General features: G+C 43.2%; 1 protein-coding gene across 1 annotated transcript; it reads right to left on the bottom strand.

Annotated features, from left to right (window-relative positions):
• Window positions 1–16,479: 16,479 nt before the first annotated feature.
• On the bottom strand, window positions 16,480–24,884 carry arel1 (apoptosis resistant E3 ubiquitin protein ligase 1). The gene is made up of 21 exons (XM_068752106.1): window positions 24,737–24,884; window positions 24,131–24,299; window positions 22,162–22,382; window positions 21,819–21,890; window positions 21,418–21,644; window positions 21,057–21,294; window positions 20,777–20,946; window positions 20,408–20,588; window positions 20,071–20,315; window positions 19,866–19,943; window positions 19,634–19,775; window positions 19,420–19,541; window positions 19,244–19,319; window positions 18,980–19,089; window positions 18,707–18,886; window positions 18,342–18,467; window positions 17,807–17,936; window positions 17,670–17,728; window positions 17,496–17,585; window positions 17,230–17,405; window positions 16,480–16,582 (listed from the first exon to the last, which is right to left on the bottom strand). Exons 1-21 carry the CDS (start codon window positions 24,882–24,884, stop codon window positions 16,480–16,482), a joined length of 3,063 nt encoding a protein of 1,020 aa, XP_068608207.1.
• Between the last annotated feature and the right edge of the window lie 664 nt (window positions 24,885–25,548).

The following is a 25,548-nucleotide window of genomic DNA, read 5'->3' on the forward strand; positions in this document are numbered from 1 at the left end:
TGAACTGCTGCACTCAAATGCATATTCAGAAAGCAGGTGTTTTTCTTCCTGCTGCACTAATTGCTGAATGAATGCAGTCTGTTTATGTCATGATTTTAATTGAATGAGTTGAGGATTATTGGCGAGAAGATTATTTACAAACGGAGTTTAATGGAAATCTGGTCAGGTTATGTAACAGATCCCATTCACCAACCCCCCCCCCCCCCTCTCGCCCATGCTGTATCATCACTTTCCCGCTGACTGTCTGGAAACAACACATTTCTCTTCTCCCATGAGATATTAAACAACCCAGAGAGAGTTGGCTACCTTCCTCCAATCCAGCCCACAAGGATGAACGCCAGTCTCTCTCATGCAGTGGTCCCTGCGCAGCGTTACCACTCACCAGAATGCCATCCAAAACACACAGGAGCTGAGAGCATGACCAGGAGTCTGAACATTCATCTTACCACAACTAGGGTATAAAAACTGCTCAGAAATACTGAATGAACATTTTCAAAAGAGAGAGAGAGAGAGAGATGTCCACTTTTTAGATCTCCACAGCCAATCAGAATTGATCTTGCAAACCGTGATACATTTTGCATCCTCTGTTGTCCTACTTGCCCTTTTTCTAATGCTGACAATTGATGAATTGTGATTTAACAGTGATTCGTGCTGGACACTATCCCAGCTGTCTAAGGGCGAGAGGCGGGGTACACCCTGGACAAGCCGCCAGTTCATCGCAGGGCCACACACAGACAGACAATCATTCACACCTATGGACAATTTAGTGTAAACCATTGGCCTAATTTGCATGTTTTTGTGGGAGGAAACTGGAGAAACATATACAGTGTACTTTATATATATATACGCCATGATTCTTACCTCCAGCCACCGTTATAGGCATCAACAGCACATAAACAATAGTGAGTGCCAGCTGTAGGAACGGTGACTAGTGAGAGCAATAGCATGCCTAAGGCAATTAAAGTTCTAAAATTATGCAATGTGGACAACATAGAGCCAGCAATGAGAGCAAGATCATATAAAAACAGTTTAAATAGCTCAATGCTGGGTTGTTGTTTTTTAACATTCAACACAAAATGCTACTTTTACTGACTGGTTGCAGTTTAAAAATGATTTAACCTCCTGAATATCATCCCTCATAAGGGCACACATTTTCAAATCAGATGGTGATAAAACTCTGTGCCAAGCTGCATAGACTTACTTTAGCACTTTTGTCCAGATGTTTTTAAGTTAAGGTCTAAATTTACATAAACGCCAAGGTGTTCGCCACTGCTGACCCAGAAGCACAAACAAGTCAACCCGAGTTCACTAAAACCTTAGACGAGACAGAGGTTTTCAGACTCTGTTCTGTGGAGCGATGAAACAAATCAGCAGAATTTTTGAACCAATGGATCGGATCAGATCACGGCGGTGATGCTGCGGAACTGCTTTACAAAAGAATTGTTGCAACATATAAGCCAGGGATATTACAGAACCTGATGCCTATGTCCATGAGGAATTGGGAAAGGTTCCAGAGGCTGGTTTCTAGATATGTATAACATTTGCAGAAGGTCATAGATGCAAAAAGGTGCTTTACGAATTAGTAAAAATGCTTGTTACTGGGGAAACAATGTTTGTTTTATCTGTTGTGTTGAGCTGCATAAACGGCTCTTTGTCTGTTATTGCAAACAGTTATTGCAAATAAACCTAATAATCAACGGCAACCGAATAATCTTGCATCCAACTACATATCTTTAAATAACATTGTTGGGATGCTGGATAATCTTTGTTAAAGCCATGGCAACTGCAGACGTAACCTTGCCCCTGAGGCATAAGCAGCCCTGCTCGAGAGTCACTGAAGATCCATGGAACAGCCACTCATGAAACTGGGCTTTAATGTGGCCCAATTTGACACAATTTGCAGCATCTGGAGGAGCTCTAAAATAAACACCAGGAGGATGACTCTGGCTATGACCAAAGCTTCTACACAAAGAGTCCTTTGAAAACTCTGGCTTGACAAGCAAGCCACTCCTATCATCTTTCAAAAGCAGAGCAGAAATATAACTGCATTACACTGCAGCGGTTCTCACAAAGCGCAGGGTCATAGAAACAGCACGATCCAAGTCATATAATTATACTGATACAAACCGCTTTGCATCACTATAATCAAGGTTGGATGCAATCAGATGCAAGCAGTTTGTGCTGCGTCTTCAGGAAAGCAATGCCAAAATCAATCTGGTTTGTTTCCACGCTACACGGCGCTTTTAATTGCTCTATTTCTCAGAGGTTTTCAGTCGCATAACTGTGAATCCACCGAACACAGATCTGAGGCCTTGCAATGGGAACAAACGCTACATGTTTACCTGACGGCATGAACATGGCAAGAGAGGAACATTTGCATCCATGCATTTGAAAGCATCTGCCTCGTCACTAGCGGAGGGTCAGAGTTCAAGTGCAGGCGTTAGGAAACCAAACAGCATCATTATATCCAGAATGAAGGGCTCTTATTATAAGCAAGTGTCAACAGTGGATTCTTTGCTTCTCCTGCAGAATTTTAAGTGATCTATGTGAATCGTTCCCTGCGATGACTTTCAATGGAAGGCACCAACAAGGAATGTCAATCTCTTCATTAGCCACCTTTGGTTATTTGTATCAAAGCCCTCAGCGCTCTTTCCTTTTTGCCCAGGAGCGCATAATACGGACATTGTTCACACTGGGCAGCACTGAGGACCTGGAGGGCAAGATGGAAAAGGAAGGCTCATTTGGCAAAGAAATGTTTCGTAAAAGCTGAAATGATGTGCTTTATTAATGCAGGTTTTGTTGTTGTTGTTTATTTTTTATTGAAAATGTTTCCTAGGAAGGAATGTTACATAAGCCCTCCATGCTGCTTCCGAACACACTGAGCAGTGTACAGTGCATAAAACAGCCGTTCGAACACAAAAGAGGAAACAGTTGGAGTTAGAGCCTGATAAATGTGCTTGGGCCAAGCTTGCATGAATGAGGCGCCGTCAGCTGTGTAATAAAAGTAGGTCACATGGGCGTTAGTTAAAGCCAGGCTTTCATGATATTCATACTTGCTTTTTTTATATAATAATGTTTGCAAGTGCCGGCTTGAAGCAGACTTTGATGATTCAAAGCCATACTATACATCCTGAATGCAATCCGGAATATAATCCTTAGACAAAAAGTTATACATTACAGTAGATAAAGGGACTCCATCCACACCTCTTTCAAATCGGAACAATCCAGAAAAGAAAGAAAAGTTATACAGCAGGCTGAGACATCTGCTCACGCTTTAATGTTCTTGAACTAATAACAAAGACTTCCACGCTTTGGGCAAATGAATATCCCCCCCCCCCCCCCCCCCTTTTTTTTTTGAAGAGCTATTGCTTGTTTATCAGTTGTGGAAGCTCTTTGACACAGAAGGCCCAGGACCTTCTTGCTGTGGGCCAACCACACTTGCCCACTGGTAGCCACAGTTATGCAGTGGCGACAGCACTCATCTCCTTGTAATCTCCAGAGTCAATCCCCTGAAAATTTGAGATACGTTTTTTTTCCCTGAGATATCATGATCTTCCGAAAAGTTATGGCAGATGCTGTCCTCCTGCTTCTATGGAGCTAATATGCATAGAGGAAGAATGTTTTGTTGTTGTGTAGCCGACATAACCATCTCTGGTTTTGGTGACCCAGAAAGCCTCCTTACATTATAACCATACATCTGATCACAGCTGTCAATTTCTTCCTGTATTAAACTCAAAATCTTTTTGTTGTTGTTTTTGTTGCTACAAAAGAGGTGGTGCAGGCAGACAGTCACAAAGAGGAAAATTCCTACGGATTTATTAAAATAAATGGTTTTAGTTTATCACATTAAAATAGTTTTGAGATGGCAACCTTAGTGGGGTTTGAAGAAAAAAATGTGCTGGCTAACGGTTTAATCTTTGGTCAGATAGAAAATGCGCTACTTAATTCACTAAGTGTTTTCTAAATCTTGCACGCCAGCCTTAGGTTTTGTGGTGTAGTCCTTCTGTCTCTTCATGTTTGATGTAAAAGTGTCTCCAACGAACAATACACAAAATTATGTCACACCATTTCATGATAAATGCCACTGGAGCATATTCAAACGGTGGATCATATACCGGCATCCAATAAAGACAAATAAGAACTTGCCATAACCTTCCAGGCGTCATACACTTTTCAAAGATGTGGGGGTCTTAGTCTAGTAATTAGATGCAGCCCAAAGCACTGACAATTTCATGAAATCAATCACAGAATGAATAAATGAAGGCTGTAATGTCTAAATAAGTGTGGGATGGAGATTGCGGCCTCTCGACATGCAAGTGTTGTATTTAGTCATCATGTTTTCTTTGGCCTTTAGTAGTTTTTGACAAAAGAAAAAAAAATAGGAGGGGTTAATGTGTGTAATAGATCATCCTGGCTTTTCACTCAGAGCTTTCTTCCTCTTTTCCCCCCATTTTTCTCCCCCCTCCCTTTTGATTTTCCTGGCCCCTCACCCTCCATTCCGCGTGCCTCCCTAGCTGTCAGCTCGGCATCAATGGCTGCCCTCCATTTGGACCTTCTGACTGCGACAAGGCCACAAGTCCACTGGATTGACTCATCTGTCATTTATCCTCGAGGGGCTTCAGCCCACCCCCCCCCCCCACCCCACATTTACATTGTTCCATGGTGTCTCCACCAACTGACCGTGGAAAATCAGTGTCAAACATTTTCCACATTAGCAGATTTGCCAGGAGGATAGACAATAGATAACTGCTCCAATTACTCTTCATCCCTCCTCCCATAAAAGAGAAAAATGCTCCAGCTACTTATCGCACGAAAAGTTCTTGACTGATGACCCTATTCCACAAACATTCATCCTGAGTAAGAATCATTCAGAGGCAATATTAGAAACGATATTTTAGAAATGAGGCTAAAGGTGAGCGCGACCAAACCGCCAACGACCCTCTGGTAGTTCATCCGACTCGCTTTTATACGAATCATATGTGCTGTAAAGAGCAAAGCATTCATTGGAACCTGGTTATGATGTATTCAGAAAAGTTGACAGGCTTTAATTGGAGCTATTTTCTCTTTCCGTATCGAACTTTAAGGATTTTTCATGCTGCCTCTTAAAAGTGGTTTGATTCTGCATCCAGGAATTGTAAAACATAATGTTCACACTCAAAAAAAAAGAAACCCACACACATTGCATTACACTCCATTTCCTCTGTGATGGCATCCAGAGGGTCAGGCGTCTTCATCCAAGCGCCTATCAACAAAGCATTCTAATGTTATTATGTAAAGACTTTGTATTCCAACTGCTCCAAATACTGAGCTTGCACTCGCAGTGCAGCGCAGTGCCTGAAGTCATCCCTGGAAGGATTTTGGAATTGACAGATTGGTGGTTTCTCGCTTGTCTGGGGGGGTTGAACATTATGTTGAGGTTTTTAGAATCAACTGTTGTGTCGCAAACTTTCAGTGCCTGCTGCAGAAAGCCATGTATTTTAGCACTAAGATACCCACTCAACGGTCAGCCCATAAGTGGGATGAAGGACAGACGTGCCGGCTTCTTAATGGTTTTGCTTCTAGACTGCAAGTCTGTTGAGTAATACATTTTCAGGTCTGTTTACCTTTTCTGCTGGGAATTGATGATGCATAAACCACGTTTTACTGTGTGACTCACTGATGACACGTCCCTTCCAGGCTCTGACACAGCAATAAATCAAATTTCTTATGGTGCTGTAGTCATGGGCTGACTAATTGCGCGCTGTATTTTCAAGCTTCTCCTTCTCATATGTAGTGTTTTGGCTCATGCAATGCCCACATTTGATGACTGCTGGTTGGGCCTCATGCCTGATTAGCTGTGAGCTGAGAATCATGTGCTTCCGCTGCAACACCAGTTAGGCGAATGAAAAATCTTCATTGCTGCCCCCAATTAACAGTGAATGTTGAGCTCCAGGAAGTTATGATGTGATTTAACCCGCCGCATGGGCTCAATTTGACCCGCATAGCTTCCTATTAAGTATGATACATTTATTTTTCAATCCATTAAACATTTTCTCCATAGTTCATTTAGTCGGGGAAACCACTTGCCTGCTGGTGAGGTGCATTCTGTTGAATGCTAGCACCCTTCAAGAAAAAGACAGATGATCTATAACAATTAGCCAAGATGACTTCAAAGTGTTTTCTGCCACACGCTCTTACTAATTATGAGTCACCAGGGTTGGGCGGGAATCCCTCCAGCACCAAGGTCAAGAGGGTAACACCAATAGCACCATATAACAGAGACGAAACTTCAGTACAGCCGGTTCGACACCCCATCAATGAAACCTTGTTACTGCGGCGGGATCCGAGAGACAGTGCTGAAGGGAAGAATCGGCATGTGAGGCTCGGGGAGGAAGCCCACTTGGCTGTGCTGACCTGTCTCTAAAAGACCCTCCAGGCACACAGACACCAAGGCCTCCGACAGATGTTTGGGGAAAATTGCCCCATTCATCATGGCACTTCTGTAGAATCTCTTTGAAATGCTTTTTTTTTCTTTTCTTCTTCTTCTTCAATTTTGTACCAAATTGTCTTAGACACCAGCAGTACAGGAGGTTCGACCAATAAATACATCCTACAGTTATAGAAAAAAGCCACAGAAAAGTAAGTGGATTACTCAGAATGGGCTTTCCATGTCTGTTAAGTAGACCTCAGCTCCTCTGTCACTGCCCAGCTTGTAAATCACAGCCCTCGGGGAACTGTTGGGTCCGACGTGATGTTGTGCAACAATCTCTACTAGTGAACGGCACATTTCAACTGTGTCTAGCGCTCACGTAAACAGACACACATACACAAACATAAATTGGCGTGTTCACCATGGAGTGTTGGGGGGGGGGGGGGGCAAGTAGTAGTTACGAGGCCTCGTGAAGAGCTGCCCTTTCCTCCCACTCACGCATGCTGTAACAGTAGACTTTAAATCACCTCAGGTTGAGATGACAATATTACAGGGACAAGAACAGGAACAGAAAAAACGCACAGCCCTCCCTGCCGACTCCCGTATTTATTCCCAAAATCACAAAGCAAGAAGGAGGAATCCCAGAATTTATTCGGTGGAATGTCTTTTGTTAACATTCCAGTTGAATGTAATGTAAAAGTGTTTACATGACTCTAACCCAGCCTGCTTGTACGGCTGAATTTTATACTCATGAGCTCCATAGGGAGCAGGAAGAGAGGCCCCGTGCGTCCAGAGCTCCATCTCCTGAGCAGCACGAAGCACCCAGCAGGCTTCAAGGGCGAATGTTCATTAAGGAGCCAAGTTTTAATAAGCCTGCAGACAGACATGCTGCTAAACAGCCGCAAGTGCCAGAAGAGGTGAGTTTACTTATCCTGCTGATCCTCGTGACTTCACATGGCACCGTGGGGAGCGCATGGACATGACCAAATGGTCACCAACTGCACTCCATTTAGCATCAGGTCAAGTAGTCAAGTGGCTGAGATGTATTACAGACTTAGTTTGTGGAAATGCAACTGAATTGAGATTGATGGGTCAATTAATGTACATTATACTTGTATATCAACCTTGATTTACCTTGTGAATAGCTGACTGGACATGTCACACCGGCTCAATCCAGTCTTTGGGCCGAATGCCTTAAGAGTAAATCTTTAGAAAGACAATATATCTAAAGTTCTCCCGCTTCATTAGTATTTGTAAATATGAGCACAAAGGTATCAGGATTGGTCTTATCCTCAAAAACGCTGTCAATCACAATTAACAATGAGGGCAGGTTCACCGCATTCAAATCTTCCATGCAGATTGCTGAATGTAAAAAAGAAAAGCATCTGTGATGATATGGAGGAAGGTTGTACGAGTTACCCTCGCCCCCCTCTTTGATGGTAACACCTATGATGAAAGGAGCAGCATATGAAACATGCAAACAGCATCTCTGTGGATTCATTCCACCAAGACACAAAACAAGACTGACCACTCTGCAGTCCAAAGCTGTGCACCGTTGGACATGTGTGTGTCGTTAAGAAGCACTAAACGCAACAGCAGTAACCTCAGACTGTTGAGCAACTGAAATCCTAAGTGAAGAAAGAATTTTGCTTTCCAAATAATAACAGATGACATCGTCTCTTCCCAAAAGGCATTTTAACATCACGCCAAACAGTCCTACTGTCCTCAGTGGCATTTGCATGATTTAAAGGTTGCAAATCATTGTCATTTGCTTTTGTTCATGTCGCATTATTATCATGCCTATTTCTTTGCACGCTCTTTTGGTTGTTTTGTTCTGTGTGTGAAAATAAATGTACACAAATGACAAGTTGTGGCTTTATGTGATTGATTCATTGGCTAATTAGCTGGCCAAGCTGTCCCCACTGTGTTGTGAGAGGCAAACCAGCTGCAGGAAATGCTTCAATTTCACTATTTCATTCAAGAAGAACTGACGTGCAAACTGGTATTGTCCAAAATGCAGAAAATATAATGCTGTGAGTAATGCTGTCTCAAAAAAATGTAAACTGCAACTTTTCAGACTACAGAGCACCTCTTTTCTTTGTACAAATTCTAAGCTACAGTCCAGAGCTAAGAACATGCAGGGTCTCCACAGAGAAGCTGCTTGTTTTCTTGTGTTAAGCTGCAAGACACCAGCAATACCTAAAAACACAGAGCGTAGGCTGCACTTCGTCGCTCTGTTATTATGAAGCTGAGTTGTCTGATCTGACCCGGTCCTGTTTCTGTAATGCAGAGTGAGCACCAAGCTTGTTTTCTTCATGGCTACACTCTCCGCACGGTCCAGATCAATGTTTATCAAGGAAGCGGTATGGTACGAAATTGATAAAAACAGCATGATAGACGGGCAGGAAAATACGCGATGACAGGAATGAGAACTATCAAGAGCTGTTAACAAAAGGATAACACCGTCATATTGTCCTTCAACTGTTTCTACTTAACTGTTTTGGCCCAGAGAGACGATAACCTTGAGGAATCAATCACAGGGCTTGTAAATCAAGACTTGCATGACATGACGTTGATAGCGGGCCATTGTGCGTGGGATGTTTAGATAGGTTTCAGAGCTTTTTAAACTTTGGCTTAAAACCCTGCGTGTTTTGTACTGTACCAGTTTGTTTTTAATTTGCTCCAAAGCAGCAGGCGATTTCATAATGGGCAAAAAGCAGAATGTGTCGGGAGGGTGAAGTCGATGTTCATAACAACCCGGCCCTGTAAAAATAAATAGATGCTGTCGCGTTTGAACAAAACAAAAAGGACAGATGCGGCCAGTCTGACAACAGGCCTGGCTAATATTAGAGGCTGTGATGGTTGAATTCCATTCAGTCCTACTACTGTTTCCCACCAACTTATTGTTTCCTCTCAGCAGTCGATAGTGTGTGATGAGAAGTTTGGTAATCATTGGCTGTGATTACTTACAGAGGGCCCAACCATCTGTCCACCATTTAGGACGGCTTAGACTTATTCCATGTTTGCAGCGAGGAGTCGTATCTTATTATTTGATCACTGCGTCATCCCTTATGATGATGGATAGTGTCATGTAGGGTCATTCTTTTATTGGTGAAGTGATTAAAAAAAAAACCCACATCTGGACACAATGTGGAGGCTGTTAATCACAAAACTCATTCCCCTAATCACAAACACCCAGGAACTCATTTGGTTGCATAATAGCCTTTATTATATCATTTTTGTATTAAGCAAATGACAGACAATGGAAGGTTGTCATCTTTATATTGCAAAAATACAAGATGTCAAAGTATTTTGATGAAAAGGGCTACATACTGGATTTTGCTTAGATGTTTCTTGCCATGCAAAATGTTGGAGAAATCCTTCTGGGCAGCGTCTTTGCTGATGTAATGTAAAATAGCTGGAGTCAATGGACAGCGTTGGATGTCCAGGAAACACGCACGTCCTTGTGGAGCAGTCGGCCTGCAGTCTTTGAACTTAGGATGGCTGTCCGGAAAGAACAGCTTCAAAAGTCAGGTCTGTATTGCGTTTTGCTGGAAAAGAAACAAAGAATACGTGGAGTTGCAACATCTTAACAGCCAGGCTGATTGATTACGATGACACTGTCATGGTGGGAGATGAATGCAAAGAATGCAAATGTTTTTGTGTGTTTGCACAGCCTGGACAGTGTCACCGGTGGGCCTTGTTCTCCGCTCTTCAGGGCCGTCCAAATGAAGCAAACAAATCAACGGCATGTCGGCACGTCTCTCCTCCGTCCATCAGCCCAACACGGGAATATGTATTTTCTTTGACTGACCTCATTCAGGAATTTCACAGCAGCAAAAAAAAAACCTCCTCCTTTAGGATCTCAATCAGAGTCTGTTGGATATCGTTCTCTTGATGTGTCCGTTAGGTATAATGCAACCTTTTTTTTTGTCAGCGCCATAACTCTTTGGGTAAGAATAACCTCTCTTGCCTTTAACATGAAAGAAAAATCACTCATACTTCGTCAACAAGTAAACAAATCGTTGAAAATGAGAGGAAACAAATGATCTCAAAAGTGTTACAATTCTCTCTCTGATATTCTTGGTGTAGCAGTGACCCTTGATGGGAGTTTGTCTGCAGCGCCTCGTCTCAACCAGTTACCGTAAAGAGACAGCTCCTCGCATAGCTCACACCCAGAGCCAAGCAAATACACTCTGCTACGTCCCTGGCCTTCCTCGTTTTCGGACTTGTTTTTAGCCATTAATGTCCTCCCCAGAGTATCCTGGATGGTATCCTCATCATCCCGTTGGGTGGCTGACACCATTGGACAGGAAGGGACTCCTACCATGACCCACAATCCTAACACACAAAGCAGAGAGGAACCTGGATAGGTTACATCATATCCTATCCAGGCTGTGTTGCATCTGGAACATGATAACTTTGCGAAAAAGGATGAGTGTGTGTGTGTGTGTGCGTGCCCGTGTGTGTGTAAAACATCATGTTTTGTAGTTTATTCCTCATGATTACATACACAGAATCTAACCTTTGCATGCCGTAACGACCATCTAGTGGAGTCTGCTATTCATGAGAACATAACTGAAATGAAATCAGGCTTAAAACATGCGCTCCCCCTTTCAAACGGCCGGGGCGGCAGCTTGCCATTACCTAATTCGAGAGCTGAGAGCATTTTGGAGGGAGCAGCTGAAGGGATGCGGTCGATCTTTCTGTCAGTCGGAGTAGAGCCTCACCTATTCCTTCTCTCTCTGAGGGGGCTCCCTCCTGTACCGGCCCATCATCGCTTGGCAGGACAGGAAGGCTCGCCCCCTAATCAGCTGTTTCCTGCAGGTGTGTGTGGGACCTCTCTTGTCTTTATTCCTGGGCTCTAACTGACTAAATTATGGGTCCTGAAGTAAATTGAACAGTTTGCTGTGTGGTGCATGGTGCCAGTCCAGACAGCGCCGGCACCTAATCTAAGAAAATGCAAAAATCCCGTTACCATCCTGTCTGCATTCGAAGCTGCATCAAACCACAGAGATGAAGGTGATATGTGACTCTGCGCGGTAAACACGTTGTACGCCAGCTATTGTTGATCTGTACACAAAATGAAATGACATGTGCAGGCCAGATGTGGTTCCTATTATTGTGGCTGTATGGCTGTGGTCGATGGAGCCCATTCAAAGCACCGTCCTATAACTAGTGAAAGTATGAATGAATCAATCCCCCTCTGAGCTGTTGTCAAACTCCATAATGGCTTGCACCTCAAAAGATGACTAATAACCCTGCAAATGTCAACTTTATGATGCAGACAAAAGATGTGTTATAAACTGTGTAACATATAACACAAAATAATCTTAATCTATAGTTGGACTCGTTTGTGTTTCTGTCAGCGATAATTAGGCAAGACAGTGTCCAGGAACCAGCAGTCTGGAGCGCTTGTTTGGCTTTCAGTGGCTGTGGTTGTAAGGAGGGCTAATGCCAACCAGACTTTGGCACATCTTCAGACCTAGGCAAACCTTTTTTCCTTTGGAGGCTTCCTGTCTTCAAGTGCTTGATTCAGCTGCACATTGCTGGAGGATGAGTGCTCTGTTTCAAATAGAAATCAGGATGAAAACCACTTCAGCGCCTACTCATACCTACTCTGGAGGGGGGAAAAAAAGCACACTGACAACTTGACAGTACTCAAAGAGAAAAAGCGTCGGCCAAAGCAGATCGGGTTCCCCGTTATCTGAAAAAGCAATAGGCCTCTGATAGTTTGATGATATGACCACTGACCATGAAAACCTAACCCAGGACCTTGGAGTCATATTGCTTTGGTTATTAGTTTGATAGTTATTCAAAAAAAGAAATATTCAAAACATTCTCTATTTCAGGATCACCTGAGAGAATCAGTTAGAAGTCTATGATATTATTTTCTGTCATCTCTCTATAGAAAATCCTGCCCTTACCTCTTTTTTTTGAGTAATTCTGCTATGAGACAAACCAACGCCAGCAAAAACACAACCTCCTTGGCAGATGCAAGAAGGGCGGAGCAGCACCAAGGTATTTGTTGAACTGTTGGACAGTCTAGATTTGAGGCCTCACTTTACAGAGGAAACATAATGACTTAAATGTTTACAGACACGCTGAATGCAATACAGCTGCACATCCCAGCCGGACAACTAACCCCATCAATCAATATCTTCTTTCCAACATCATATATAACATAGACAGCATCAGCTTTGGGACACTTAATCTCCATGGAAGAAGCTTTCCAAGACTGCTTGGGGCTGTGAGCTTCTACTTGTCTCCGACATTGAACACATGGGCAGCGATTTTCAAAACAAAGCTTGTTGGTTGTCCTGTTTCTGATACAGGACTGCGCTTCAACAAGGAATTTCATCCGTGCGTGGCAACCTGCAGCATCCCAGTTTGGGTGCTGAGAGCACGGCCTCGGCACTCGGCAGAGGACTGATCGGGTCAATGGATCACAATCTGTGAAATAGCAGGGGACGAGGGGGGGGGCTCTTTAATCATCAGCAGCATCCCATCCGTGCATTCCTTTGCTGCACCTAGTTGCCAGACTATTGTCATCACTACAATGCGGATTTTGCATTGCCATTTTCCTCATGATCCCAAAACATTTCAATTGTAGAATTACGCTGTCACCATTTATATCAGGTGCCAATAAAGATCCCAAAGGCACAACTCCAAATGACACGGATGAAACAGAAATTCCGCGTAAAGAGGCGACATGTTTCCTTTGTTGCCCCGGTTGTTCTGGATTCAGGATTTTACATGTTAGTGCACAGAGCTCTGACGTCTGAAAGTGTTTGGACGGAGGCCTGAAAATCCTCGTCCGTGCAAAACAAATTCATTGCCCTCAGAAGTGAAGGGTAAACTGCCTGGAGAGAACTCGCAGGAGCAACGCAGCCCTGTCCCTCAACAACCCTGATTATGATTGGCCTCTAAATCAGCCCAGTCATCAGAGAGAATGAATACCTGCAGCCAATCCGATTGGAAGTTAATCAGTGGCATCCAATCAGGTAATACGGATCCTCTTGTTGGAATGGGAAGCAGACGACCCCACGGCTGTTTAGCGGGAAGGAGGGAGGGCGGCGAGGTTCTAAAGGTACGTAAGGCGTGTTACGCTTGTGTTGTCTGTCCCAGGAACATCAGCGTCTGAGGACAATTATCTTTGATCAGAGGAACTGATGGACATCTCCAGACAGGGTTGTCTGACTCAGGGACTGGAAATGGGGTGCTGCTTTTTTCCACTATGTAAATTCTTTGGATGTGCAGAACCGCCCATAAATGGACTCCCCTTGGAACTCAGCAATCCTGAACCCCAATACTGAGCTACAGTCAGGTCTGGAGCCGTCTATGGAACAGTACATGGAAAATGTTTCAGACAAGCATGCTTTCCCAGTGAACAAGTATCAGCAGAAGAATTTACAAAAGATGCACAGTATTGTTGCTGAATGATCTCCCACAGCTCTACAGGAGAAGGACAGCCATTCCAACATGGTACATTATTCTCAGCGAGCGCCAGAGGATGACTCTCTGATTTGTGGACCCCTTTTGCAGCATTCCTGGGGGGAATTCGAGAGAACATTATGCAAATCCACAGGTGCATGCCAAGACCGAATAACTAGACTTCTGTCTCCAAGTACTTCAAGATGCCTTTCTGTTTTCTCCTGATGTGTTCGGGACAGAGTGTGAGGAAACAAGCCAGGAGCATGCACGTATAAAACGGACAGCCATGGGCCGACATGTCAACAGCCTTAAAGAACAGCAATTAAAAATGATTTTTTTTAAAATCTTAGAGTCCACTACCAGACACAGTATGACTCACGACACAAACATTCAGTTGCGCAAGAGTGTGTTCCTATCATTCGCTGATAAGGCTGCCACAAACTTTATGGTGAAAGAAAAGTTTACCATCGCTTTTATATAAATAGCGATGGAAAGGTCGTCTGCTCTGTGTGTTGGCTACTGGAAGTCTGGGTGGACAGACGAAGACAGGAAAGTTCCTCATCGTGAACTACTGCTGTCCTGAGGAGATGACAGCAGAAGGCCGACATCTCCTCCAGGCAGATGTAGTGACACTGCCCTCTTGTGTTTAAAATGACGTGTATGTGTGTGTGTGTGTGCATGTTTAATGAAAATATAGACTTTATCAGAACAAATATCATGTCTGTATGATCACACTGCTTAACACAATCCCAATACGACATACAAAACGTGGCATCAGTTGATAATTTTTTATTCCCATTAACAGGACCAGCAGAGCAGAGAATCTCAGAGATTCATCAGCAAGACTTACTGTAAAAAGAAAAAATACCCCAGGGTCAAAGTCATATGCAAATATTTTACAATATACAGATTACTAAAAGTCACATTCAGCTCATGTAGTCCAGAAACAACCCCGGCATTAAACAGCAGTACTTCACCGGTGCTCATGAAAAGCAAAACATTAATCAGGGGCATTGAACTACAAGACAGACCGGCCTCCTTTTTCGTTTATGATGTCATACTTTTTGGGACATCCAAAAAGCTAAAACTACCTTAATCTTTAAATACATTTTTCAATGTTATCCTCAGTACATTAGTTCAAAATGACACAAACCCAAACGTACACTAACATATAGACCTTTCTAACACTCTCCAAAGCTAATGCTAATGCTATGTAGTTTATCCCACTCTACAGAAACAGAAACCAAAATATGAAAAAACTGTTTGTGAACAATAAATAATTTACTGTCCACTGTGAGAATAATAAATGAAAGGAATGAGACTGCATCCAAAGAACTGGGGAGCAAATGTTCAACTCAAATAGTGTTGAGAATACTTTCTTTTTTTGCTTCAGGGAAACAGGAAGGTTCCCAAATGCTCTGCAAACACCGTCAACACACATTAGAATAAAACCATTAATGAACATGTACACTCAGGAACAACAGAGGATGTAAACAATACCAACAATAATAAAGAAAATTATTTATAATAGCATCGCGGATGTAAAGGGCAGCGACCTAATGCTTCAGGGTCATGTGGCTGATGGATGATCAGTCACGAGTGTGAGGAGGCAGCTATGACAAAATTGTAAGTTTGCGCTACATCTGCTTGAATACATACCGACGTGTGGCCAGAAGATGCAAGAGGTGGGATAGGAGATTCTGAGGTGACCCAATACATGGCTGTCAATGAAAACGGAAAAAGAATACAACATATATAACACTACGTTTGTTATATATGAGCTCACGTCAACACTGACCAATAAATAACCGAGTAGAAACGTCCTCATGTATCGATGACCTGTCAACGACGCATCTCACACCTTCACACCCTCTCTGGACATGATCACAGGCAAAGGGCATGAATAAGGCAAGTTATATAACAAACAATAAACAATATTAATGCACAGTAAGTTGTATAAACAACTTGTATCAACAATATAAATGAGGTTTCTTTAAAAACACATTCATTTGAGAGAAAATTGCTTATAGAAACTCTCAACCCATCAATGTGCAACAGTAAAGAAATCCCTTCTCCATAAATGTCAAATCAAAAAGGTAATCCAATCGAGAGGATGCACAGTACTATATACAAGTATTGAAGTAAAACAGTGATATATTTACATACACACACCGGTCCCTGATCGATTAAGGCCAAAGTGTCGTAGGTGCAAGCACCAGCCACATCGCAGGAACGACGCTGTCGCACTTAGTGGTCCTCAGCTTGCAAATTGCAAGAGGAGCAGTCACACATTAATACTCAAGGCCTTTGCTCATGTCATGTCTTCCAAACATATAAAACAAAAACAAAAAATTAGGATAAATAATAAAACTAACCCCCCCCACCCTGACTCTTCGGCAAATGCTGGTTTCCTTTTTGTCAACGGCCAGATATTTTAGATATTACACAAATAGCACAAGTGTTCAGAAGCCTCAGTTTCAGGACAGCCTCATTGGACTTCCTGCATTGGTCTCTCAACCTGAGAGAGTGCTCGCAGGGAGCCTGTGTGTGTGGGGGGGGGGGTGATTCTGTCAAAAAGCTAATGTAGGGAACTGGAGCAGGGAGGTGAACAGCGCTTGGAACCACAGCGGCGTGAGTCAGAGCATGCCGAAGCCCTCGCTGCCCTCACTGATGGCCAGCTTGAGCATCTTGTGCAGTTCTTCATAGGAGTCGTAAGTAGGGAGGCACAGCTGGTTAAAACTGGACAGAGATGACGACAGCAGAAATTAAGCTCACATTCTGATAAAGCATTTAAACACGATGAAACATTGGCAGATATAAACATTAAATAATTCATTTTCTCATTATTTGTTTTATCGTTACCTAATCTGACAAAAGGACAAATATCAACACTGACTAAATTATAAACATTTCCATGTCTAATCTATCTTATTCCTCTCTGGCATAGAGCTCTTTTGTTGCACAAGAACCTTTAAAATGAGCCACACTATTGTGTTTGGCCACATTAGGACCAAAAACTATAGCTCATTTCATTTCTTTTGAGTTCATCCTGCAGGCAACAGTCGGCTGTCACACGTCATTAGAGCAACACAAAAATATGTAATCAGCTTCTGAGAACAGATGAAGATGCACTATTTATTTCAATTTCAGTAATGTTTGCTAAAAGCAGCTGCTTTACAAAAAGAAAAACATTATTGTCAACAGAACAAGAGAATGATGTCACGCTAGCAACATTACAAAGCTGTAGAAAACATAATACTGTAAAAATGAGTACCGGTACTTCTTAAAAGACAAGATGCATTTCAGGTCTTCGCCGGACTCAAATAGGAACTAACATAGCTTTGAAAAGTGGGGCATCCCAAACGTGTGCAAGCTGTCTGACTCACCAGGTATGTGCAGTGGGCAAGGTGCTGTGTGTTGGGGCAGCGATGATCTGGAAGGAGGGGCAAAGGGTGTTGAACCCCCCGGGGGGAAGCTGAGAGGAGCCCGTGGTGAACTGCAGCAGACGTGCCAATTCCTCCTGGGTGAAGCTGGACACCACGGCCCAGAACCACCTCATCACCTGCGGGAATAGAAAAATCGAAATGCTCAGACACCTCCCCTCCGCAGCCCGACGTCGGAAGGAAGCAAAGAAAGGATTTCCACCACATGCCTTCTCTCTGAAGTGCCAGGATCCTCCGACGATCACGGCATGAGCCTTGAAGTCCTGCACATTAATATTGCCAGTGCCGCACATCAACAGCTGATGGGAATGAACGGGAAAAACCTTTCACTCACTGGTATTTCAAAGATTGACATGACCGATTGAGAGACACGCCACACGTACCTCCAGCTCATTCTCATCAAATATGGCTAGCAGATTTTCTGGAACAAGTTCATTCAAACCTGCAGTTGATCAGGAAGTTTACATTAGTTAATATCCTAAACGGCAGAGGAACAGACAGCCGCTGTGCTACAGCGTACCTTTCAGGAAGTGTTCCACCTCATCTCTCACCTGACTGGCCAGCCGGTACTGGGCCAGCAGGTTGAGATAATGCACCTTGTTTTCGTTGGTGACAGCAATCTGAGCTCCGCCTGATATCAGCTCCACCACCTGCAACAGACCAAGCGACAATGCTGGAGCCTGTTCGAGCCGGCGTTGGGGCGCGAGGCGAGGTACCCCCCCCCCGTACAAGTCGCCAATTTAATTTAAAAAATCTAATTGGAGCAATATCTATTCATGAACACGAATTACATTGAACTCTATTTCACCAAGGGGAGTTCCACAGCCAGTTATTTTCTTGTATTCTAGCAACTGAGTAACAGAGTTAAAAAAAAACTGCCCAGGATGTCATAGCCCACAGGTCCAGCTTTATATAACCCCCCCCCCCTCTTAAGGAAGAATGAGAAACTTGCCAAACAACCAATATGTTCTCTTTTGTTTGGTTTATTGCTACTATCGCCTATGAAATTACGTCAGGGATAAAAGAGGATGCTCCCTTCCAAAACATTGCCTCACCTTCTCCAGCTGTCCCGCCGTGCTATACTTCTCTTCAGCAAACACCAGGTCCATTTCACTCACGTCATTGTTTAGGATGAAGCAGACTTTGGTTTTGTAGAACTCCTGGTCGTCTGTCTCGAAGTACTGGACATAGAAAAGAAACCAAAAAAACACACATTTCTCTTTTTGTAATAATCTTTTTTTTTAAGTGGGTTTTGAAATCTTAGAAGGTCAAATAAACAGTAAAACATGCTGGATTGTTCTCAGTGAAATAAATAACGGCAAGAAAAGCATCGGGTTTCTTTTCTTTGCGAGGAATGTAGAAGTGATGAGACTGAAAACGGAGGGTAAACAATGACAATACAACACGTCACGTTCCGTACCTTGTAGTTCATCCTGAGGCCAATGATCTGAGCTAAGAAGGACCGTGTAAAGCGAGCCCGCACCAGCTGCTTGTAGGCCCCACCCAGAGCGGACTCGTACAGGCACTTCCCAACAACGCGACCTGCAAATTCATAAATCTTTAGACGCAGGTGGGCTGGCCGGTCAGCGTTTGGGTGCACCTGGAAAAGAAAGATAATTGCAATCTTATTCTTATTTTTTCGCATGAAAGTGATTTTTGACTCATGTTAAAGAACAAAAAAACAACAACTTACCAGACCCTGGTTGTTTTCACTGAAGCGAGTGAACAGTTTGTTGGAGGTGTCAAAAAGAGTCTTACAAATCAGCTCAAACCACTCCCGACGAGGCCCCCCCCAGTCCAGGGCTGCAGAGACAAATCAAAGGAGCACGCTCGCCTTAATGATCTATTGGTTCTCTTACTTTCATTAAGATTGACCTTTGAGGCCTTTGTGTTTTTAAATGTTTCCTGGAACAACATAAATGTGAGATTCAGTTATATTCAAAGGTTTTTGCTTTACCTTCCTCGTCCTGAAACACAACCTCAAAGTTCTTACTCCAGTCTGACACAGAGAAATTCCTTGTAGCTTTCAAGGACTAAGAAGCAGCAGGAGGGACAGAGAAAGGAGAATGATCGCTAGGTTAACATTAATGTTACAGTTACATATACACGTTGTTTAATAGCGTTATAACTCACAGAATCCAAAATGGAGAGTCGAGTTATTTTTAGGCACGTCTTGGTGCGAGGTCTCTTGGAATGAATGTGCCTGAGTTCACGTTGAAAGAAGTTCACCTTGTCTTGAAAGGTTTCAGAACCACCTGTGGAGGACGCCATCAGACGAGTCCCCAAAAAGGACAACGCTGACTAAAAGCAGCTGATGACAACAGCGATCGCATGAACAGGGACGAACCAATATTCTTGTGCAGGAAGCGAATGAATGTAGCGGCCATGATGTTCCTGTCTTTGCAGCTGAGCTCTACCGGAGGCTGTATTCCATCATCCACCACTAAAGTTAGATACTTGTGAACCGGGTCGGGACCGTAATAGGTAAACTGAAAGAAGAGATGGGAGACATGATGAGACCGGCAAACTTGAGAAAACTGAAATGATCTCTGAGGCCTTCTGATGCCAGCTCTGCTCACCTTCGTTCCTGGACACACTCGAAAGGTGAAAAGGCGCCACGGAATAATTTTCAGGTAGAACTCCTTTACGGACAGTTGCTGTTTGACATGAACGTCAAATCGTGCTGCATTATTATTGTTTTATGTTACGCACATCAAATACAATATGTAGTTCTTTTGTTGTATTCAGAACTCCAAAAGAAACATTCATATTCTGTCCATTTACCTTTGGCGATATGTAACAATAGACCTTTTTTGGTTTCTTGACCTTCTCGGGTTGTCCCTCCACAGGAGAGTCGTGCTCATCCTCTTCTTCTCCCATGGAGGGCCTCCTCTGGGGAGCGAGCAAAGAGGGGGCTGGCAACTGCCACGAAGAGCTGCAGTAGTTCCCGCTGCTGTAAAGGTAAGCCTCAAAGTAGATGCTTATGCCCGGAGTGGACACATTCTTCTCCACGCAGGTCTTCTCATTCTCTGAAGCAAGCAATACGAGTCACTTTTAAGCGCATCCCGTTTGTTGTGTGTCGGCTTTTCTTTTTTTTTTTAAGCAAGGAAAGGTTGCTCACCATTGAGAACAATAATGTCAAATTCCCCGTTGCTGAGCGGCTGATCCTTGTAGGAGATGCGGGCCCGGAAACAGCCCGTCCGTCTCAAGGTCAGTCTCAGCAGAACCTGGCAAAGCTGTTTATTGAGTGAAACGGACTTCCTGTAGTACTCGTCCATACCGTCGTCATCCACTGTACCCAGCTGGAAAAAGAGGGGAAACTAAATTAAATCCCAGCTCCAACTTTAGAGGCCGACCTGTAAATGCCCTGTTGTACTGGAGCAGCTGTGCAACTAGGAAAATCACTGATCAAAAAACGTAATCAGAAATGATTTATTCTTATTAAACGATGAGCTACCGTGGTTAACAGAAAAGGGCTTTGCTGCCTTACGGAGTGCACGTGGACGCTGTAGTTGGCTTCATCTGTGAGAGATGTGGAGTTGCTGGTCGGGTTTCCGTACTCGTCCCTGGGCTCAATCTGCAAAGTGTGCTGCTGGCCGTACGTCACCACCAGGGTGGAGAAATGGTAAGCTATCTTGGTTTTGGATGGGACGACTGTACCTGCAAGCGAGCAAAAGTACAGAATTACACTCCATCAGCAATGTGAACTCGTCAAATCAATAAACACACGGCAATAGATGGGCTGGATCTCAATGATGCAGGAGAAATACCTGGCTGGAATATCTTGTAATAAGGGCTGTAGGCCACATTGAGGCCACCCAACTTAACAGCAACTTCGTAGCGTCCAGCCTTGCGTACTGTGAAGGCCACTTTGACTACGTTGGACTCTGGTTCTTGCAGAACCTCCTTTGTAACAGGGATCTCCAGAGCCAATTCGATGTGAGTGATGTTGACCTTCAGTCCCACAGGACGATGGGCTGGGAACGGCTGGCCATTCTTATAAAACAGCTAAGAAGGCAGAATCATAAAAGGTGCATCATTTAAAATTGTTAATGAATACGTCGTATCCGTTAAATGCTTGCAAGAAAGTCAACAGGAAAGACAAGACGGGAAAAAGGAATCAATAACTACCTGGACCCGGAAGCTCATAGTCTGCCCCACTTCCTGTGGTTCCTTCCAATCCCAAGATACCTTGCAAGAGCGTGGGTCCAGGTAGTTGCCCCGGACATAGTCGTAGATGCTCCTGTCACCGCGTCGCCCCGGATCCTCATTCTGCAGGAAGCTGACCACCCTCGCTGCAAGCTCGCATAGGAACTTGATGGTAAAGACAAATGCTATGATGGAAACGGTAATTCCACCTGCCATAATATGAAAAGAGGCATACGTTGGAATATGTTTGCTAAAATATAAATACCACTTACACAGAACAGACTGAAGTCCGACAAAAGGTTATATATGACAGAATTTATAATGCATTCTTGCTCCGCCGCCATCTACAAGAACCCGGATCCAAAGAGCTAACAGAAACTCACCGATCACGTAAAACATGAGGTCCCTTATCAAGAAGCACAGTGCAACAGTGCAGCCAAATATGAGAGCTCCCGCTGAAAAGATATGAGGACGGTGTTACATCAATTATAAAATCAGACTGCTTGATCACAGCTACAGATATCCCTGCTTCGTGTTATTCAAACTTAGATATACAAGTTGTGCCTGTGCAAAAATTCTAGTCAAGTAAGCCTTATGTCTGATCAATAATAATAATGTCAAAATGAAACATTTTTTGTCAAATACGTCTTGTGTCTTCTATCAAGATTTCTGTATTGAAAGTCCGCCAAACTAAACCCATCTGAAGGACGTTTGTCCGGCTCTTACCAACTGACCACTTTTCATTCAGACGCCTCGCAGCCAGGCTGTGTACCAGCCGGATTTCGTAGTCGTCGTCGCGACTCCCTTTGGACGTCCTGAGGATCTTGATGCCTGTAGACAGCCTTACGTAATCTTTGTAGTCGTAGCCCCAGGCAGCTAGAGACAGCGGCAGCCGACTGTCAAACTGAAACAGATCACCCAGATTCATACAACCCAAGGACTTCAGTCTGCAGCAGGGAACAAAAGTAAAAGTATAAGCAGTAAATAAAAGGACAATGTTTGATGATTAATGTTTATTTCTCACAGTTGCATCCATGTCTACTAAGAGTGGCTGCTCCTGGAGCCGTGCACACCACGACGTCCACACAGAAAACACACACCTAAACTCTTTAGCCAAGTCAAATGGAATACTGAGGCAGGTATATAATGCCAAATGTTTGAGCGCATGCAAAGGTCTAGATAAGCGCAGCAGAGGACAAAAACCATAAATCCTAATCTCCCATGAAAGGAGAGATAATAATGATGTCTTTGTCAGCACAAACACAGCGAGATTGCACTTCTGCTGTATTTAACCTTTCACAGTGAGATTAAAATAGCCATTATGGCACCACGTAATACAATCGCAACAATAACTGAAATGAGATTAACATATTCTAAGTCTAAAAGCAGAGTTTATTGACATAAAGATGCAAGCACGCTGGCAATCTCAATCTATACAGATATAAATATTTATAAAACAAATTCACCCCAGCTGCAGCCGCTGTGCTCTCCATGAGATATCTAATCAGACTTCAACCATCTACAGTAAGAATATTTACGGTAAATGAACGTAAAGACCATCCTGTTTCTACACAGTAAGTCGATGGATTGTAGCTCAGCTTGATCTGTGTTTGTATTTAAATCTTATATACAACACAAAGGGGGGGCATTGATCGGGTCGCAACTATGACCTTCAAAGTTATGATGCTGCACTAATCGTAAATACTGGACAGTTTTCCCTAGACACATAATAACTATGCCATGATTATGTGATTAAAAACACACAAGTGATCATCAGATCAGTTGCAATCAACATTCTAAACTGAAACTAATCCGGGCAAACAGGCCACCTTTTGATCAAGCAGCAGCTTGATCAAAAGGTGGCCTGTTTGCTCCATCAATGGAAATTCTTTTATCAAAGACTCATACTTGATCTGCATTGCTTGCTGCAGGGTCTCACCACTATACATTTTACTGCAGTGACCCTCTGAAACACTGCAGCCAATGCAGCTCCGTTTCAGCAAACAGCCACTAACGTAAGGGGAGGCTGCCCTCAAGTGGGCATGAACGAGCATGGCCTGTGTAATTATACAGACGCGATGGGTCAGTGCAATAAAAGATGCAGAGAAAGGCAGCGATTTAGGTCCAACAATAAAGGCAGCTGATCAAACGGGCTAAAGAAGTTCCTGTCAAGATGAATTCTTGCTTATTCAGTCAGACTACTAGATATTATATTTTCAGGTAGTTAACTGTGTGTAACACTTTTACATGCCTGTTTTAAGCAGCCCGAGAGATCAAACACAGATCAGATCAATCCACAGCAGCAAACAGCAGTGCTTTAAAATGAGCAGCTGGTGATACCGAATGAATAATAATATGAAAAACAATAAATGTAGCTATTATCATACTATTGGAAAACACTTGAGTGAGTTATCTTGCTCTGGACCAAGCTAGTTTTCCATCATAATGATGCTGCGTTTGCTTTGTGGAGCCGAGTCAGTTGGAAAAAGGACAGCCTAACCGGAATAACACTGGTTTATTTGATTAACTTGCTTTATGGAACGAGCCTCCTACACATTTAACAATTCAATACAAAGCCTGGAAAAGTTTACCTTTATGATTTGCCAACAAATAATTGTTTCAAAAAAAGGAAAGCTGCATACGACTACTCGCCAGACTTGTGTAAATGTTAAAGCTGAGACCTTTCATTGCTTACATGTGGTAGTAGTGCTCTAGATTCTGGGAGCAGAGCCACTCCTGGAAGGCAAAGTCCCTCAGCAGCTGGATGTGGGCCTCGGCTATTTCCCTCCAACGCTGCTGTTCCTTCACCACCTCTTCCAGTCGACTAAGAACACTCAGACTCAGTTCTTCCAGTGTCTGCACATCTGGGTGACGCACGGACAGCACATAAAAAAAAAATCCCCAATTACATACTAGCCAACATGCCAATCTCAGCATAATTTATTCTCCGGTACAGGCTTTAAAGCTTTTTAAATCAGATATTATAGTCTATTAAAATTGTCATTTAAAAATTCTGATTATCCATATATGCTATGTTCAAATCCAAAAAGATTACCAGAGTAAAAGCAATTAGCAACACAATCTCTTTGCAGTATATACAGTGCAAATTCAGTTTAAATGCGACACCTATTCCAGGAATTCCTGCTCTGAAAAGTCGTGCATAGGATTATTGTTCTCAAAATCTTTCTAAACAGAGAGTTTCAAGCAATAGTAAGTGTCAATGTTGCAGCAGCTTCATGCATAAAACATTTCCAAGCCAAAATTGCAATGCAAAAGCAAAATGACACTGTAACCTACCAACCTTCAAATAAGTGTCTGTACTGAGAGAGGCTATGCCGTTGGAACCATTCCTCAATCTGACTCTCTTTTCGTTTCTTCCAGCGTATTTCCCAGAAGAAAATCCACAACACTGAACAGAGGAGGAATGTCAGGAAGAAGCGGCGGTCCATCAGACCATCTTTTCAGCCTTCACTCAGACCTCTCTGTGCTCAAAGGAATACCGCCTCTCAATCTGGGCAAGTTGAGTTTCCTACAATTCAAAATACAACTCAAAACAAGCTACACCAAAACACAAAACAAATAAATGTTTGTTGGCACATTTGACTCCATAGAGATGGCCTAAAAGCCTTTGCCAAGAAAGCATGAATATTTTAAGTGTCGCCTTGGAGAGGTGTTCGCTGATGGTAGAACAACATTGCATGCAATATCCACAGCACTGAAATATGCATGAAGAACATGACTAATGAAAGGTCTGGCAACCAGCTGTCTAGTCGGACAGTTGTCTGAAATGCTTTGCAAAAGCCAGGAGACATCAGAAGAGGAACATAAACATAAAGATATCTCCCGTTTTCGCAGGTCTATTGACACCAATAGAGCAAGGTGAATCTGTCGGCTGTTAACAATCGCTGGCCGCATATTTACAAACTGCTCCGGTGACATTACATGGACAGCACAATGCTAGCAGCTAGCCAAATCCGTCTACAATATCAACGTAATTTCATGACGTTTTGCACCATCCCATTGTTGTTGTCGAGAGTTCCGCGATGCGCATACATCGCTGTTTGCTAAAGCGCGTTTAAAACAGAGAATACACAATTGCCCTTTATCTTTGAT

The sequence above is a fragment of the Brachionichthys hirsutus genome, chromosome 18 (assembly GCF_040956055.1).
Source record: "Brachionichthys hirsutus isolate HB-005 chromosome 18, CSIRO-AGI_Bhir_v1, whole genome shotgun sequence".
Taxonomy (NCBI): domain Eukaryota; kingdom Metazoa; phylum Chordata; class Actinopteri; order Lophiiformes; family Brachionichthyidae; genus Brachionichthys; species Brachionichthys hirsutus.